Source organism: Dromiciops gliroides, chromosome 2, assembly GCF_019393635.1.
Source record: "Dromiciops gliroides isolate mDroGli1 chromosome 2, mDroGli1.pri, whole genome shotgun sequence".
Classification (NCBI taxonomy): domain Eukaryota; kingdom Metazoa; phylum Chordata; class Mammalia; order Microbiotheria; family Microbiotheriidae; genus Dromiciops; species Dromiciops gliroides.
The window spans coordinates 186151788-186168142 of record NC_057862.1 but is presented as its reverse complement, the minus strand read 5'-3'; the positions used below and the strand labels follow the sequence as shown (position 1 = coordinate 186168142).

The window sequence follows — 16355 nt, the reverse complement described above, 5'->3', positions numbered from 1 at the left end:
TGCTGTAACGATTGGAATGACGCCACCTTCTGGAGACTTACTGTAGAAGAGTTCCTCCCATGAAGTGAAGGTCTTTGAGGGCAAGACCAGGAGTCTTTTCTTTGGCGTCAGGAAGTGACACGGGCTAGTGGGAGGAGGAAGGAAGAGACTGGCGATCAGTCTCGTTCTCTTTCCTCTGGACTCTGGTGGAGAGTGGAGCTAGAAATGTGCTCTCCCTTTAATAGATAGGAATCTAGGCCTTTCTCTCTCTTTACCAAATTCTTATTCTCCTTAATAAATGCTTAAAAGTCTAACTCTTGCTAAAGCTTATAATTTATTGGCGACCACTCATTAGATATTTTAGACAGTTTAGTTAGAATTTTAGCCCTTAACAGTGCTATGGGAAGGACCACAATACCTAATGGCCAATGGAAAGTATGTGAAGAATCTTATTTGCCTCAGAGCAAAGATGTTATATAAATTCAATGCTAGCTCAAGCTTCTTCACATTACTGGCAAAATGAACTCTGGATAACTGGCAGGCAGGCACATCTAGATTTATCATCCACTGACATACCTGGTCAGTTTGTGACTGGTTAGCTCAGATTGTTAGAATATTAAGAGACGGAGACCATCTTGAAATTCCATGTCATTTGGTCACAAACTTGGTGAGAAAATCTGAATGGGTTAACACAAGTCCATCAACACTCCTAGAAAAGTAATATGGTATGACCCATGGATATTAATTCAAGTGTGAAGGGGAATTATTGAGCGTTAACATTTGACCTAATTGCTTGGATATAATGGTTTGCTTAAAAACAGGCACATAATAACTGTCACAAATTTATAGATTTCCTCTCCTCCAAGGAGCTCAAAGAACTTTTCTTTTAAACTCATTTATTTTCACAAATAGCTAAAGTCCTTTAGTTCCCATGGGATTGAAAATGCATTAGAACACCAGATTCCATTTTAAAAAGTAAAATTCAAATTAGCTATGTTACTAAGACAAGAAGAAAAGCTACCAATATTTATCAGCCCATTCAACTAAAACTGTGATTTCCTCCAAGGTTCAGGGTCATGTCCTCTCTTGAACAATGATTGGTTAAAATCTTTGGCAAAATTATTATTGACTTTTTTTTCTTTTTGTGAGGCAATTGGGGTTAAGTGACTTGCCCAGGGTCACACAGCCAGTAAGTATCAAGTGTCTGAGGTTGGATTTGAACTCAGGATCTCCTGAATCCAGGCCTGGTGTTCTATCCATTGCACCACCTAGCTGCCCCCAATTATTATTGATATTTAACCAAAATTATGTCAGAAAATATTGTTCTTTAAAAATGGGGGGAGGGAAGATATTTTTTTTTCTTTTGGTGACAAAAAGAAGAAAGTGGATATTCCATTGGAAAGGTCATGGATAAGATGGGCTGGGTTGACAGTTAAGGAAGGGACCAAAAACATATGGGACAAGTTATGATTCTTAATATTTGAAAAGCTAGTACATAAACCATGACTAATGAGTGGATGGGACATTCATCACTGCAAATCACTTGGGATTAGAAACACCAAGTGAGGCATTTTATGTCTGATCACAAGATCTGAAGGAAAATAAACATGTTTGGTGCAGCTCTGTTATGAAATTCAAAGTATACATGTGTAAATAAGGAAGATCAGATTCAAGTGTCTACTTATTTACCAGTATTTTACCATTTGATTTTAAATGATGTACTATCTAAATTTGCCTGGCATATTACTTTAGGCCCAATTAATCATTGTGAAGGGGCATTTGTAAGCTGAAAGGATGACTACACCATAACAATATTTCATACCAGACACTGCATTTTCATGTTTTAATCTTAAGTAAACACGTGTTAATTCAGTACTATAGTAAAATACTTAAAATTCATAGAATAAATTAACCACCTTCTTTACATGCTGATGAGGTACCTAGCTTTACTATTACTAGAAATGGGAACAAAAGGGCAGAGTCAAACTTCTTATAGTTAATTGATTTTTAAGGTTAAATAAAGGTTATCATCTTTGGGCATGATTCAATAATATAATTAAATCTAGTTTCCATATTACAGATTGTTGAATGAGTACTAAAAAAAAAAGGAATAAGGAAAAGAATTATAGTTAAAAAGAGCTACTCCTGAGTCAACATGACTTACTATGCCTCCTTGTCTTCCAGTCCTAATGATCATTCTATCCCCTCAATAACTAGTTGTCTTGTGGTTGGTAGGTGTGCATAGAGTATGAGCCAGCCCACCTTCTATACACATCTAAGGTTGGCCTTGAATACTTTGTTAGCAGCAGATCTTGTCAGTTTCTTTTGGAAAAGATTTCATGGAGTTCTTACATTAAAAAAAAAAAAAGAGTTCTTCCATAAGTAAAAAAATACCTCAAGAAATTGTTTTCTCTATATTCTGTGAACCATACTACCTGGATGTATTTTTTTGTCTACCTAACTATGTATCTATCTCTGTGGTCTCCTTACCATCTCACGCTCTAAAATGAATATATTTATATTTTAAAAACTCATTATAGGGGGCAGCTATGTGGTATGGTGGATAAAGCACCAGGCCTGGATTCAGTAGGACCCGAGTTCAAATCCGACCTCAGACAATTGACAATTACTAGCTGTTTGACTCTGAGCAAGTCACTTAACCCTCATTGTCCTGCCCCACCCCCAAATTATAAATTATAAAAAAACTCATTATAGTTGTTAGCTAATGATTGAAAATATATTATAATCTCTTAGGAAAGCAAGACTGCTACCATATTAATAACAAAAACCAACAAGAATAATAATAGCTGACTTCTACCACAACAAAAAGAAACTCGAACCAAGCACCTGCAATAGTAACAATAATAATATGTAACATAGCTTATAGTCACAAAATTTCAAAGGGACAAAGGTAATATCTGAACCCAGATCCTCTTATAGCAAAACCAGTGCAAAGCACCACAGCATCCTTTAATTTTAGCCAAATTATTGTTGCTAAAATGTTTCCCAGTTTCAAATGCTAGGCATTTGTCTTCTTCCCTCTTGGACATTGGAATCACAGGTAAAAAAATGGAGGATCGTTTTTTTTTTTTTGGTTTGTTAAGAGCTAGAGCTTTAAAAGGGCATTAGGTGAATCTAGAGGGAAAAATGGGGAGGGATAAAATGCTTACTCTCAACTGTCCACTTTCTCATTTTGTTTCTCCTCAATACCTTTTTACCTCTCAACCTGATAAATCTTTATGGACTAGCACTTCAGGTTTGTTTTTTTAATTTTCTACCATGCTGTTTAAACTCAATCCCCACATCTATCTTTTATTGGGTGTGCCAGGTAAAGCATCATACCTATTCTGAGGTTGAAATAAGCACAGCTCATATTAGCCAAACATTTGCTATCACAACAAATTTTTTTTTTTAATTTTCCTTTCTGCTAGAGAAAGAGGACGGGGGACATAGATATGGAAAATGAATTGCTGATGGGATCTAAAGACTTACAGAAAAATGCACCAAAAACATTCAGAGCCTCATCTCTAAAAGGGCAACTTATAGACAAGATGGAATATCAACAATATAAAGACCCAATATGTCTGTGTTTCCCAAAGATCATCGTTGTGCCTTGGAAATCTCAGGCTACTTCTCTAGTTCTTGAATCCCTGGCCTGTTATGCATAAAGACCAAAGGAATCTTTCCAGGGTGCCTGGAAATTTTCATGTCAGTGACCCAGAGGTAGAAATTTTCTTCCAGATGCTTCAACCACTCTTAATGTTGGTTTTAAACCTCCAGGTTGGCTCCTTCATAGCCTTATTTATTAATAGCATTTCTCAGTGGCCCATGACTGGCATAGTCTAAACAAGAGATGTAAATGAGCTAAGTGCTCTGAGAGAGCTCCTGGTTCTGTGCTGATGGCTGGGGAAGTAAACATGACTAAGGTGCACAGCCTAGGAGACTGGCAGAGGATACAGGTCTGAGGCATTGCACCCAACTTACTTCTCTAAATCAATTAAATGACAGTGGTTAGAGTGCTGGGTTGTAAGTCAAAAAGACTAGAGTTCAAATCCTGACTCAGTCACTTATTAATCATGTGATCCCCTAGGTTAGTCATTTAATATCTCCTATTCTGTTTCTCTATCTGTTAAATGGGGATAATGACAGCACCTACCTCTCAGGATTGTGAGGACCAAATGAGATGAAATATGTGCTTTAAAATTTTCTTGTAAAAGTGCTATTTTATATTTTCAGGGAGAGGGTGATATGATAACTGTAGAAAAAATGGTTAGGAAAATAGGTAAAAAAATTAGGAAGGTGTAGGTGTTTGGCTGGTGATTTAATAATACTCAGCTTTTACATAGCACGTTAAAGTTTATAAAGACCTGTAAAGAATTAATTGTTATTTGAGGTTTTTATGCACGGGCCATGGTGCTGGCACCTCACATCATCACCACTCCTGACGCCTACATGAGCCTGGCAAAATTATAAAGATTGGAAGCCTAGTGAGGGCAGTCATGTGACTGTCAGAGCGGCCATCCAATTGGCTGGGGGCTATGGGGTTTCTGGGATTGGGGTGGGGATAGAATTCGCCATTCTAGCTGGCCGCTGGAAGGCTACAGGAGCTCTGCTGGGTATTCTCAGCTGATTCCTGAGTGGTGGTATTTCTTTAGGTTGTATAATTTCCCTTTCTCCATTTTATTTCCTTTCCCTTGATCCTACTGATCCTGTGTGTGTGTTGTTTTTTTTTAAAGTTCATTCTTGTTAAAATAAATCCTATTCTGTTTTGAGGGAGGCTGCCAGTCTCCTTCCTTGACCCAATATTGCGGCGAGCCACTTAGCTAACACTCCCCAATTAAAAATTGGTCCCTACAGTTTTTGGCGAGTCAGCCAGGAGTTGATTAACCTAGTGAATTTCTTTACAGACCTTTATCTATATATGTCATTTGAACTTCACAATAAGCCAGTGAGGCAGGTGCTATTATGATAAACTTCATTTTACAGATGAGAAAATTAAGGCTGAGAGAGGTTGAACAAGTTTTGGCCCAAGGTTCCACAGCTTGTTAAATGTTTGAAGCAAAATTAGAATTCTGGTCTTCCTGACTCTAAGTCCTTCACCCATTGCTGTAGTAATTAGTGACTTAATTACTAATGACCTGATAATGACCATTTCCCTGTCACTTGCTTTCTAACTCTAACTAATTCTATCTTCTAACCTCAGTGTTCCACTTTCTATCTTACCCTTATCTGAAAACTGAAATGAGATGTTGCTTCAATTACAAACGTGAAGTCCCTTCCCCATGGCTCACTGTTGTTGTTGTTCCTTCCCCATGGCTCACTGTTGTTGTTTGTTCTTTGTTCTCAAAGAAGACTATGACATTAGGAAGTGATGGCATGACTAGCAATGAATCAGATTTAAGTGAGAAAGGGCAGTGCAAAGTCACCAGCCTCACTTTCTCCTCTTGAGCCATCTTGGTCCAGTGGCAAGATATATTATTAGGATAACTGGAGATGGTCCAGGATGTTTAAGGCACTTGGGGCTAATTGACTTGCCCTGGGTCACACAGCTACTAAGTGTCTGAGGTCAAATTGGAACTCAGGCCCTCCCAACTTCAGGGCCAAATCTCTACCTACTGCACCACCTAACTGCCCTCCTGATTTGCTAACATTATTCTCTAGCCTGGAATACTTCCTGAAACTCCAGAAATGCAAAAGCTCTGAATCTGTCCTGACCTTTTCTGATAGATAAAACGCAAAACACAATTCCTAGGATTTCTTCCTTTCATTATAGTGTTTTTATTTCATGGCTACTTTCCTCTCTATATGCTTTGGTGTTTGACTTTTCCTTCCCCTGTGAAATATCTTATTGCTTTTATTTATTGAAATTTATTGCATTGACATGAGACCATTTCCCTAATTCATCAACATCACAGTATATTTTAATCCCAGCCAAACTATTGTGTCTAAAATGCCTTCAAGCTTCAAATCTTCTGTAATCTGATAACATTCTTAACTCCTTCATTCAACTCATTAATAAAAATATTGAGAATTGAATCCAAAAAGGCCCCCTGCAGGACCTTTTCTCAACTTGACACTGGACCATTAATAATTACCCCATATTTGATTTTTCTTCACCAATTCTTAGTCCACTTGATACAAAGCCAATATAATACAAAGTGCTTTGATTTCCTCTTAAGGCTATAATGTAGAGTTCCCTTAAATATCTAAATAAAATAGATAGAAATAATTAGGTAGTACTATATGCTTGGGATTTTAAACAAACTGAAGGCCTCTCTTCTCCCTGCCACCTCACCCTGTATGGCCATTTACCATTTTCCTTTAAGAAATCCAAATTGTTTTTAATCAGTTGTCATTTTTTTCAGTTCTCTGTATAAAAGCTATCACAGAATTTTTATTTAAGTGGGAATTAGCTTCTGATACTGAACAAATGTTCAAAAGGAAAAAAATAGCTTGCAAACACATAAATACCCATCATTTATTCTATTTCATTTGAATCTGAAATGTGAATATTTTTTAAAATTCAATAAAAAACAGCTTAATGATTCTTCTATTTTTCAGACAAAAAATCCTAAAAGATTCTAGACAATTATTAAAAGTCAGAAAAACATACCTTAACGTGAATTTTTCTAGCCAAATATTTTTTAATGCATAAAGCATTTTATGGATACTATTTCTTCAGTTCTTTTCTAACTCTCATAAGGCCTAGATTATAGTTAATATCTCATGACACCAAAAGTAATACTGCAACAGATATTAAAGCATTTTTTCAGATACTTATTCTATAAAATATTAATTGCAAACCTCTGCATGTGCTGTATATATAGAGGATTAGGTAACTGAGTTCCTGCTCAGTTCTAAATCAATAAAAGATAACATGCACACCATCAATCATCCTTTACTCTTCCTTTAGTACATAATATAGTGCGATTTGAGATGTGTGTACACACACATGTGTGTAGATATTATATTAATATTACACACATGTATTGTGCATATATACATGTATGTATATACACATGTCTGTGTACATATATATATATATATATTAGTGTTCACTAAGATATGTGAAGCTAAACAAGATATATTTTAGGCTATCAGTACTTACCTAGAAAAGACAGGTTTCTTTCTAGAAGCAAGTCTCTCAGCAGGACTTCATGTTCATGCCCAATAGCACTAGATAGTTTTAGTTAAGGTAAGTAACGAGGTTGTCACTAAACAAACGCAAAAAATGATACTAACAAAAATACCAGGTCCATCCAAGACAATGAAATGGTGGTTCCCCTATTTACCCACTATTGTTTGGGGATGAGATATTCTGGATCACAGAATTGTCCAAGAAACAGATGTTCACACCTTCAAATGACAAAAATGTATTGTAATCATTAAATATATGGGTAGAGACTGGAGTTGTGATTTCATTGATATAGGGAACTCCTATATGGAGAGAGAGAGAGCATTTCCTGAGTGTTTAGCATTTATCAGGCATTATGTTAAATACTGGCGACACAAATACAAACCAAAAAGACAATCCTACCTTCAAAGAGGGTAATAAGAAAAATCCCTCTGTCAGTGTAGGTTGACCCCCTCTTTGCAACTTATATAGTATTAGATAGTTGTCTACGGCACTGAGAAGGTAAGTAAGTGATTTGCCCAGATTCAGAGTCAGTACCCATCAGAGGTGGGCCTGAGGCTGTGCCGTCCTGGATTCTGAGGCCAGCTTTCCATTCACAATGTTACGTTGCCTCTCTTTAAGAAGAAATAACTTAAAAACCATACATACATATATTACCTATAATTTAAATTAATATTAATTAATATTAATTAATCACCTTTTTCTTGGTGATTCAGGGTCATCACTATAAAGATCTGTCCTTGTTCTGTGGTGAAGTACAGAGGACAGACAGTTCTACAACCGCTTTTGAGTTTTTCTGTCCCCTCTCTTACTGTCAGGCACACACATAGTAAAAACAACAATCAGCACCTGTTGCGTAACAGTGTCTTCCATCCTTCCTTCTAGAGTGTAGACTGTGATTTGGTAAGTCAAATAACTAGGCTTGTTAATAAGTATATTTAAGTAATAATATAAATAATAAATACTATAAATCATAAACATCATAATAAAAAAAATAAATAAAAGTCAATGAAGATCTGAGTGAGTGCCCAAGGGACTGGATTTAACACAGCAACTCTAGAAGAGCTATCTCAGACTCTCTGTGATCTTTTTTACTCCCAGATTTTCAATTGTGTTGGCTAAGGTTGCCTTAGAAACCCAAATTCTGTATAAATGGGCTATTATTATATGCAGACACATAAAGAGGAGAAAAATAAAAGAACTGATGTTTATATAGCACTTTAAGGTTCAGGCAATGTTTTACTCTTAACAACCTTATGAGATAGGAAGGTAATGGGAGCATTAATATTCCCATTCTACAGGTGAAGATTTAGGCTCAGCGACAGTGAAGTCACTTGATCAATGCCAGAAAGCCAGTAATTGTCAGAGCTAGAAATTAAACCGAAGTTCCATGTCACCAAGTCCAGGGGCCCTTTCAGCTAAGTTACACTACGCTGCCTCTTCCCTGGTTTCTTAACTAGTTCAGACAAAATAATTTGTTATCAATTTTCCAGATAATTACCTAAATTCCTCATTTCACCTTGGTAGTGTTGGCCTGACCTGCATCATAACTTACTCTACGGTTTACTGTGGATTCTTTGAGCCTGATTATATATACCTTAAGACTTCAACTTCGATAAAACAAAGAGGTTACCTGTGGGCAGTGACTACAGGATTCTTTTGTTCTTTATCAACAAGTATAAATCAGAGCATTGAACTCGGAGTCCAAAGGCCCGGCTAGGTTGAAGTCCCCATTGGCCCCTGTCTTAACCTTCATACAACAGGCAAGTCACATAACTTCTCTGATCTCATTTGTAAAATGGGGGTGGGGGGAAGGAAGTGTGTGCACAATAACCTCAGAGGGTAGTTCTGAGGAAAAGCCTTTGTAAAGTGTGAAACATTAAGATTTTATCATTGTTTAAAAAAAGAAAACAACTTACAATTTATAGGATATTGACTCTTATGTTTCTTATCAGAGAAAGTCTTAAGAGACCATAGAAACTGTTACCTCCTTTGATGTTTTGTTTTCTTTCTTGGGGTCCCCTTAAATCCATGGTTTCTCATCTTTAATTTCTAATATCAATACCTCCCCCAACAGTTATTTTTTTTTAATTACAAATTTTTCATGCTTTTGTAGAATTCATTGAAGTAATTTGATTAATACCAGTCAAGGATATCTGATTACTTGGGGTGTCCCACATTTGAGACCTAAATTATTTACTTCAATCCCACATAAAATATACTCTAACTTTTATGGCTGTAAATTATTTACATCCAAAATGTTGAATCATGAAACTGAGGTTACTGATGGTACAGAAATGAAACCCACAGCATTTTAAGGTTCCGGCATTATTATCTTTCCCCTCACATTGTGTCCAGAAGTTACTTTGGAAAGCTGAAGTAGTGAGATCCCTACTCATTCTGTGTCTGTGGAAAGTCAAAGGAAAGGGGTAGAAAAGGTGTGTGTGGGGGGGGGGGTTTAAAAAAAAAAGAAAGTACAATAACAATTGATACTTCTTTTTTGTTCTCATGTTTTCTATTAGCAAATAATCAATTTATCCTTCTATTTTCTACATAGAAAATTGTGTCTGCAACATTTTTGTAATGGAATAAAAAGGTTTTATAGCTATCATGTTAAATAAATGTGTGCTTTTCCCTTGTGTGAACTGCTGTAGTTTGCTGAACATAAGCAATGTAAATATTACAGAACTGAGAGAATGGCATATGAATTACATGTTTACTGAAAATAGTAATTCTATTCAAAGTAGAATAAAATATTTCATGAAAATGTCATACCCTGTGTTTCTTGTTGATCAGTCAGGGTCACTGACGCAAGATCATGGAATAATACAAATATAAGAGATCTTAGAGGCTACCCAATCCACTTATTATGCCAATTTCCATTTTATAGATAAGAAAACTGAGATCTAGCAAAGTCAATTGACTTGCCCAAGTTCAGATGAACAGTAAAAATCATAAATGGAACTTATATTTGTATTTTGGTGGGGGGGGGGGGCAGGAAGGCTGGATGATCTGTGATTATATCTGTATAGATACTTCTGGTGTGGAAACTCCTTCTATCAATAAGATTGTCAACTCAGCTGTAACTTACAGTTTTAGAGAGTTGCATAAATCACCAAATATGCTCTTCAAGGACTTGCCTATGGTCACATAGATAGGATAAGTGAGAGTCTAGACTCGAGTACAAGTCTTGACTCTGATTCCAAGGGTAGTCCTTGAAACACTGCTTCATGCTGCCTCAAAGAATGCAAAACTACCAAAAAAAAAAAATCCCTGCAATATCTGTGCAAAAAGAAAACTCTAGAATGTAACATCCATTCTATCATATTTAGCATGCTAAAAAATAACGGCTAATTTAAACTTTGGGGAAAAATCTATTCCTTTATGATGTTTTACTTGCTATAAATTTACATAAAGTGCAAGAACTGGAAAATAAAGCTGGGAAAAACCAGTAATTTTACTAGCAACAGTCATCATGCAACTGCAAAAAACATAATCTAGTGAAATCCATTTACATACATCTATCATTGTCTTTATCAATTGAAATCATGTCCTACATTAAACTCTACTGGCAATAAGAGAGCCAAAAAGGGAAATTGAATGATAGCAAAAATGTAAGGAAAATACTGCAAACAGAATTTATAATGCACCATAAGCAGAAACACTTAGACTTAGTCTATAATAATACCTATTATTGATGTATGGCAATGACCATGGGGCAAAACTTGTAAATAACCTCACAGGCCATTTTCTACTCCAGCAGTACAGCAATCTCGTTTCCCGTAAGCATCTGAACTATTACTGAAAAATAACCTCCTGGAGGTTGACTTCATACTTTAGTCCATGCATTTATAATTAGAGAGTTATATTTAAAATCAATATGCAATCCTTCAGAAGACATTATGCTTTTAAAACCTTAACTTTAAATTGATTTTTAACTATTTTATGTGCTTTAAAATTAACATCTAATTCAGCACCAAATACTCTGAGACAACATTAGTTGTAATACAAATGTGCTGAACATGAGGTTGGCAAACTTTTAAGATTTCCAGCACTCTCATTAATTTGATGACAGGGATAGAAATATCATCTCTCTTTGGTTTAATGGAAAGATGTGTTGAGGCTGCTTCTGTGTTTTCATTAATTCTCAAAAGATTTTGGGGAAGGAACTTTGGTTCCATGTATTTACACAACTCAACATAACAATCATTAAATATCTTAGAACCCTCCATTAGAGACAAAAAATAAATTCAAAGGTAAGTTTGTATTTGAAGGCTACAGAGAGAAAAATGAATGAATTCTTTCAAGCAGTATCTATTGAACGATAAATATTTGTCATGAAGTTACAAGTCTATGCACTCTTGGAGTTTCCCATGGGTGCAGGGGGGAAAATTAAGTTGTGTTTGATGAGACTGATGGAAAGCTGCTAGAGAAATGCCTCCCTACTAGCTATCAATGAAATTCTGGTCTTGGTCTGGTGACATTTTTAGTTCCATCTACACAGAACAAAAACATGAAAGGGGGGAAAATCAGCATCTGAAAATGAAACTGAACACAAATGTTTGGGTCAATGACTTCATATTATTTGTTAAGCCTTAGTATAAAGAAAGGCTTTGTCCCCTGGAGTGTCAGTCCTGGAATCAGGGAGACCTGAACCCAAGTTCTTCTTCTGACATGTTAGTTGTGTAACCATGTAACTCAAACTGATGGTGGAAGGAGAATCCAACACTGAAAAAAACCCCACAGTTTTAGGCCACCCTTTTCATTGTTCTTTCCCCTACTCTATTCCTACAAAGGAGTCTCAAAAAGAAAATGTTTTCAAAATAATTAGTGGAGTCTATCATCTCTTGTTATAATAATATTTAAGAAAAGTTAGTTTAAAAATTGTTTTATTCAATTGATTTAACTCTTTAAATCATTGCAGCATCTTTGATTCATAATTATTCTTTTTTATAGCAGTAAGCAAGAATTACCTCAACACCTAAAATTCAGTACAGAATGGCAGAGGGGGAGGAGGAAGAGAATTTGAAGAACTTTAAATGTTATGTCCAGATTTTAATCAGCCATTTAAGCAATAAGACTCTTTTTTCCTTTAAAAGGTGGTAGTCCCTGATATCTTAATTGAATCCACAACCTTTAGCCTCAATCTAGAAAGTTATTACAATGAATCTGATCCTATTTCACCCATTTTAAATGGAACTTTATTACATTAAAAAAAAATTCTTTGAAAACAGTCAAATACAATCCAGGACAGTAGGTTACCTGCCTAATGGCTTTGTACCTTTTATCTCATCAGAAACCAAGCAGTTTCAAATAAGTATGTGAATGTCCAGCTGCTGAACTGACACCTTCCCTTGGCCTCTCGGGCTTTTCTTAAGCAGGAGAAGAGAGAAGTCTGCTGTGACCCTCCCGTTGATTGAATGTAGGAAATGTAGGAAATGTGTTTTGTGAAGCAGAACTTTGTCAGGTTAAAGCAAGACACGTCTCCTCTGCGGAGCCTGAGCTCGCCGATTGTGCACCTAATAGTTTATGGGAAAGGATACTGTTTGATGCAGCCCACCAGTGGTCCATAACAGCAGTCATTCACGATACACTGCCAACAAATAAGAGAAGAGGAGTGGTATTGGGCAAAAGTACATACTATTACAGGCAAGCAAGCAGTGGCCTAAAAACAGTAATTACTTTTCTTTAAAGAAGAAGAAGAAGAGGAGGAGGAGGAGGAGGAGGAGGAGGAGGAAGAGGAAGAGGAGGAGGAGGAAGAGGAAGAGGAAGAGGAAGAGGAAGAGGAAGAGGAAGAGGAAGAGGAAGAAGAAGAGGAAGAAGAAGAAGAAGAAGAAGAAGAAGAAGAAGAAGAAGAAGAAGAAGAAGAAGAAGAAGAAGAAAGGCTATCAAGGGGCTGTTTTTTTTTTTCTGATTTAATCACAGAAAACAAAAATTGCATACTTTTTATTCACTATAAAAGCAAACCTATTAAAAACTGAAATGCTCTTCTCGCAAATATTGCCTTGCCATTTATGGTGCACCCTGACCTCAGTGATAGTTTATGATGACAGTAATTAAATGAGGTTTAAAATCCTTTACTCTGCTAGGCAGATAACAGCATCGCCACTGAGAATAGACAGCTGTGATTAATACCTGATAGACCTGGTTTGCTAGAACTCCATCTGGAATCTGAGAAGGGTCCCGCAGCATACTATTTATAACAGACTTGGAGGCTGGAGAAGAAAAGGAAGAAAGGTTAGCAGACAGTCGACATCATTCTAAATGCAGTGCAAGATGTGATGCTTACTTGGAGAAAGAAAACACCACCGAGACTAATCATGGATCTTTTTTGGGGGAAAAAATGTTATTTTTGGCTAGGGAAGTGTATAATGAGATTATTTTGCCAAGTTTACAAGCCGCATTGCCAGATTTCAATGATGACCCACTTCTTCTGATTGTCTGAGTAACAAAGGTAAATTAACAAGTAGAGACCCGAGGCGTATACCTCCTTCCAGATCAATTAGGATTAAAAGACCTTCACTTGAGAGAAAAGAAAATATTTAACTTTTTGTTACAGGTGGACAATATGTGAAACATATGGATATGAGCAGCTTATTAAAGATAGGTCAGATTTAAAGATGTTTTTGTGGATAAAAATAGCTAATCTAAGGAAGTATCAGTGCAGCATGGTGTACTGGATGGAGTGTAGGATTTGGAGTCAGGAAGACTTGGGTTTGAATCTGATCTCAGATGCTCATTAGTTCTGTCCTTCTGGATAAGTTACTTCACTGTTCTGAGACTCAGTTTATTCATCTGTAAAATGACTATAATAAAAGTGTCAACCACAGTGAATAATTGTGAAGCTCAAGTATAAAGCACATTATAAATATCCCCATCCTTATTGTTATTATTATTGTTACTAATTATTTTTATTATTTTTTAAAACAAATTTCCTCTGATACAGCAAAGACATATACCCATTTCACAGGATGGGTAAAAAAAAAGACTGAATGACAACAGAACTGAAGTAAAAAAATAGCAAAATAAAAACTGTTCCTCCAGAAACCAAAGATTAGTCAATGATTTCAACATATGCAAATGAGACTGAGGTATTGAAGTACCTATAGCTGACCAAATAAAGCTCTATGCTTAGAGGATGTAATTGGGAATTGTTGGTAACCATTCCTTACACTAGGTCAGGTAACACTGGTTAACTGTAACTCTACCCAGATAATGAAGAGACAACCTGTCCTGAATCAAGACCTAGGAACAGCACCAAGTAGGAGACTCCATCAAAAGTGAATCTGGCGGGGCAGCTAGATGGCGCAGTGGATAGAGCACCGGCCCTGGAGTCAGGAGTACCTGAGTTCAAATCCGACCTCAGACACTTAACACTTACTGGCTGTGTGACCCTGGGAAAGTCACTTAACCCCAGTTGCCTCACAAAAAAAAAAGTGAATCTGGGGTTATAACTGCAGCAAACAGGCTTAGCCAATAGCACATAGCTGAGCAAATTACAATTCTAAAACAAAAATTTACTTGTACCTTTTCTTTCTTTTTTTTTTTTTAGTGAGGCAATTGGGGTTAAGTGATTTGCCCAGGGTCATATAGTTAGTAACTGTTTGAGGCTGGATTTGAACTCAGGTCTTCCTGACTCCAAACCCAGCATTCTAACTACTGTGTGAGCTAACTGTCCCTCCCAGAACAGTGACTGCACTAGACTAGTGACTGCACATAAATGCTTACTGAGTATGGGTTTGTTTAGATGACATTCAAAAGTTCCTTCCAAGTCTGAGATTCTATAATTGATTATTATTAGTGCACATGACCAGGTTATGGAAAAATCTCACTCCCACCCTTAAAAAACTGTGAATGACTATTATTCCATAGACCTCAATAGACTATGAACACAACTAGACATGATAATGTTTATAAGCATAACTACTGATTCGGAAAGTGATACTCATTTCTTTCTGTTCATTATAAGGTCTTCTCACTACTGAGAGTCCTAAATGAGGATTATTCAAAGGTGTGCTGGTAACCAATTCTCCAGGAGAAAAAAATATGCATGATACACTTTTAAGTTTACATTATTAATGTTTTTTTCCCAACATTTTCTTAAATCTAAAAAATCAAGAAAACATTATGTTTGCCAATTTCCCAGAGGTGAATACTCACACTGAAAAGTTCAAGCTAACTCCTTAACATGCCCTGAATAAATGACTGGGATTTGGAACTACTGATTAAATAATTTCAGATATAAAATTAGCCATGGCCCTAGATGCCTTAAATCCAAGGCAAGGTGTCTTAGGAAAGGGAAAAGATTTGGTAGTAATTTAAATATCTAGGGACTGCCCATCGCTTTAGCCTCCATTAAGCCCTACTCCCAAATCTCACTCGGGTTGCTTTAATGTACTACACTTCTCCCCCATTGCTTCCTCAAAGTAGTCAGGATTTTGGGCTAAGTATAAAACAATTGAGGGGGCAGCTAGGTGGTGCAGTGGATTAAAGCACCAGCCCTGGATTCAGGAGCACCTGAGTTCAAATCTGGTCTTAGACACCTGACACGTAGCTGTGGCAAGTCACTTAACCCTCATTGCCCTGCCAAATAAATAAAAAATAAAAAGTAAAAACCTTTTTTAAAAAAAGTTATAGGAATTGTGAACAGCAGAGAGTTTTGAACTAACTTCTCAAAAAAAAATTGAAAAGAAGGGAGGGTTGGTCAGTTTCTTCTATTCATATTACTTAAGTTTACCTCACAAAATTTTAAAACAGATTAAATAGGATAAGCACTTTGCAAACCTTAAAGCCCTATGCAAATATTAGTTCCTTCTTTCTGCTCTTCTTGATATTACTATTATTATTGTTGGAATTTATTATGTTTATTGACAATTAACCTGTTAAAAATGATTTTGTGACAACCAACCAACCATACCCCAGTGAGGAGAAAAAAACATATGCAGAAAACTTGCAGAAAACAACTCAAACCCCCAATGGGGTGTGTGGGAGTGTGTGTGTGTTTGTGTGTGTGCATGTGGCTCAACCATCTCTGATGCCCAGTAGAATTCTAGGGCAGTAACTGACTGAATGTGATGAATTGCATCCTTATTTCTCTTTAGGATGCAATACTCTTATGTGTAAAAACTAAAAGGTTAGAAAAAAATGATTTCACTTGAGTTGATCTGATCTTCCAAACAGTTTAGAAATATGAGGCACCAGATCTGGTAAGTAGAAAACAATCAAAGTATCTTAAGGATAT

General features: G+C 36.3%; 1 protein-coding gene across 5 annotated transcripts in view; it reads right to left on the bottom strand.

The window, feature by feature from the left end:
• Window positions 1–16355, bottom strand: part of CDIN1 (CDAN1 interacting nuclease 1) — a 295396-nt gene that overhangs the window by 121741 nt on the left and 157300 nt on the right. For all 5 annotated transcript variants that reach the window (XM_043987895.1, XM_043987890.1, XM_043987891.1 and 2 more), the window contains 3 exons: window positions 13250–13329; window positions 12658–12707; window positions 7088–7155 (listed from right to left, as the gene is read on the bottom strand). In XM_043987895.1, coding sequence (XP_043843830.1) covers window positions 7088–7155; window positions 12658–12707; window positions 13250–13329 — 198 coding nt within the window. The remainder of the gene's footprint in view (window positions 1–7087; window positions 7156–12657; window positions 12708–13249; window positions 13330–16355) is intronic.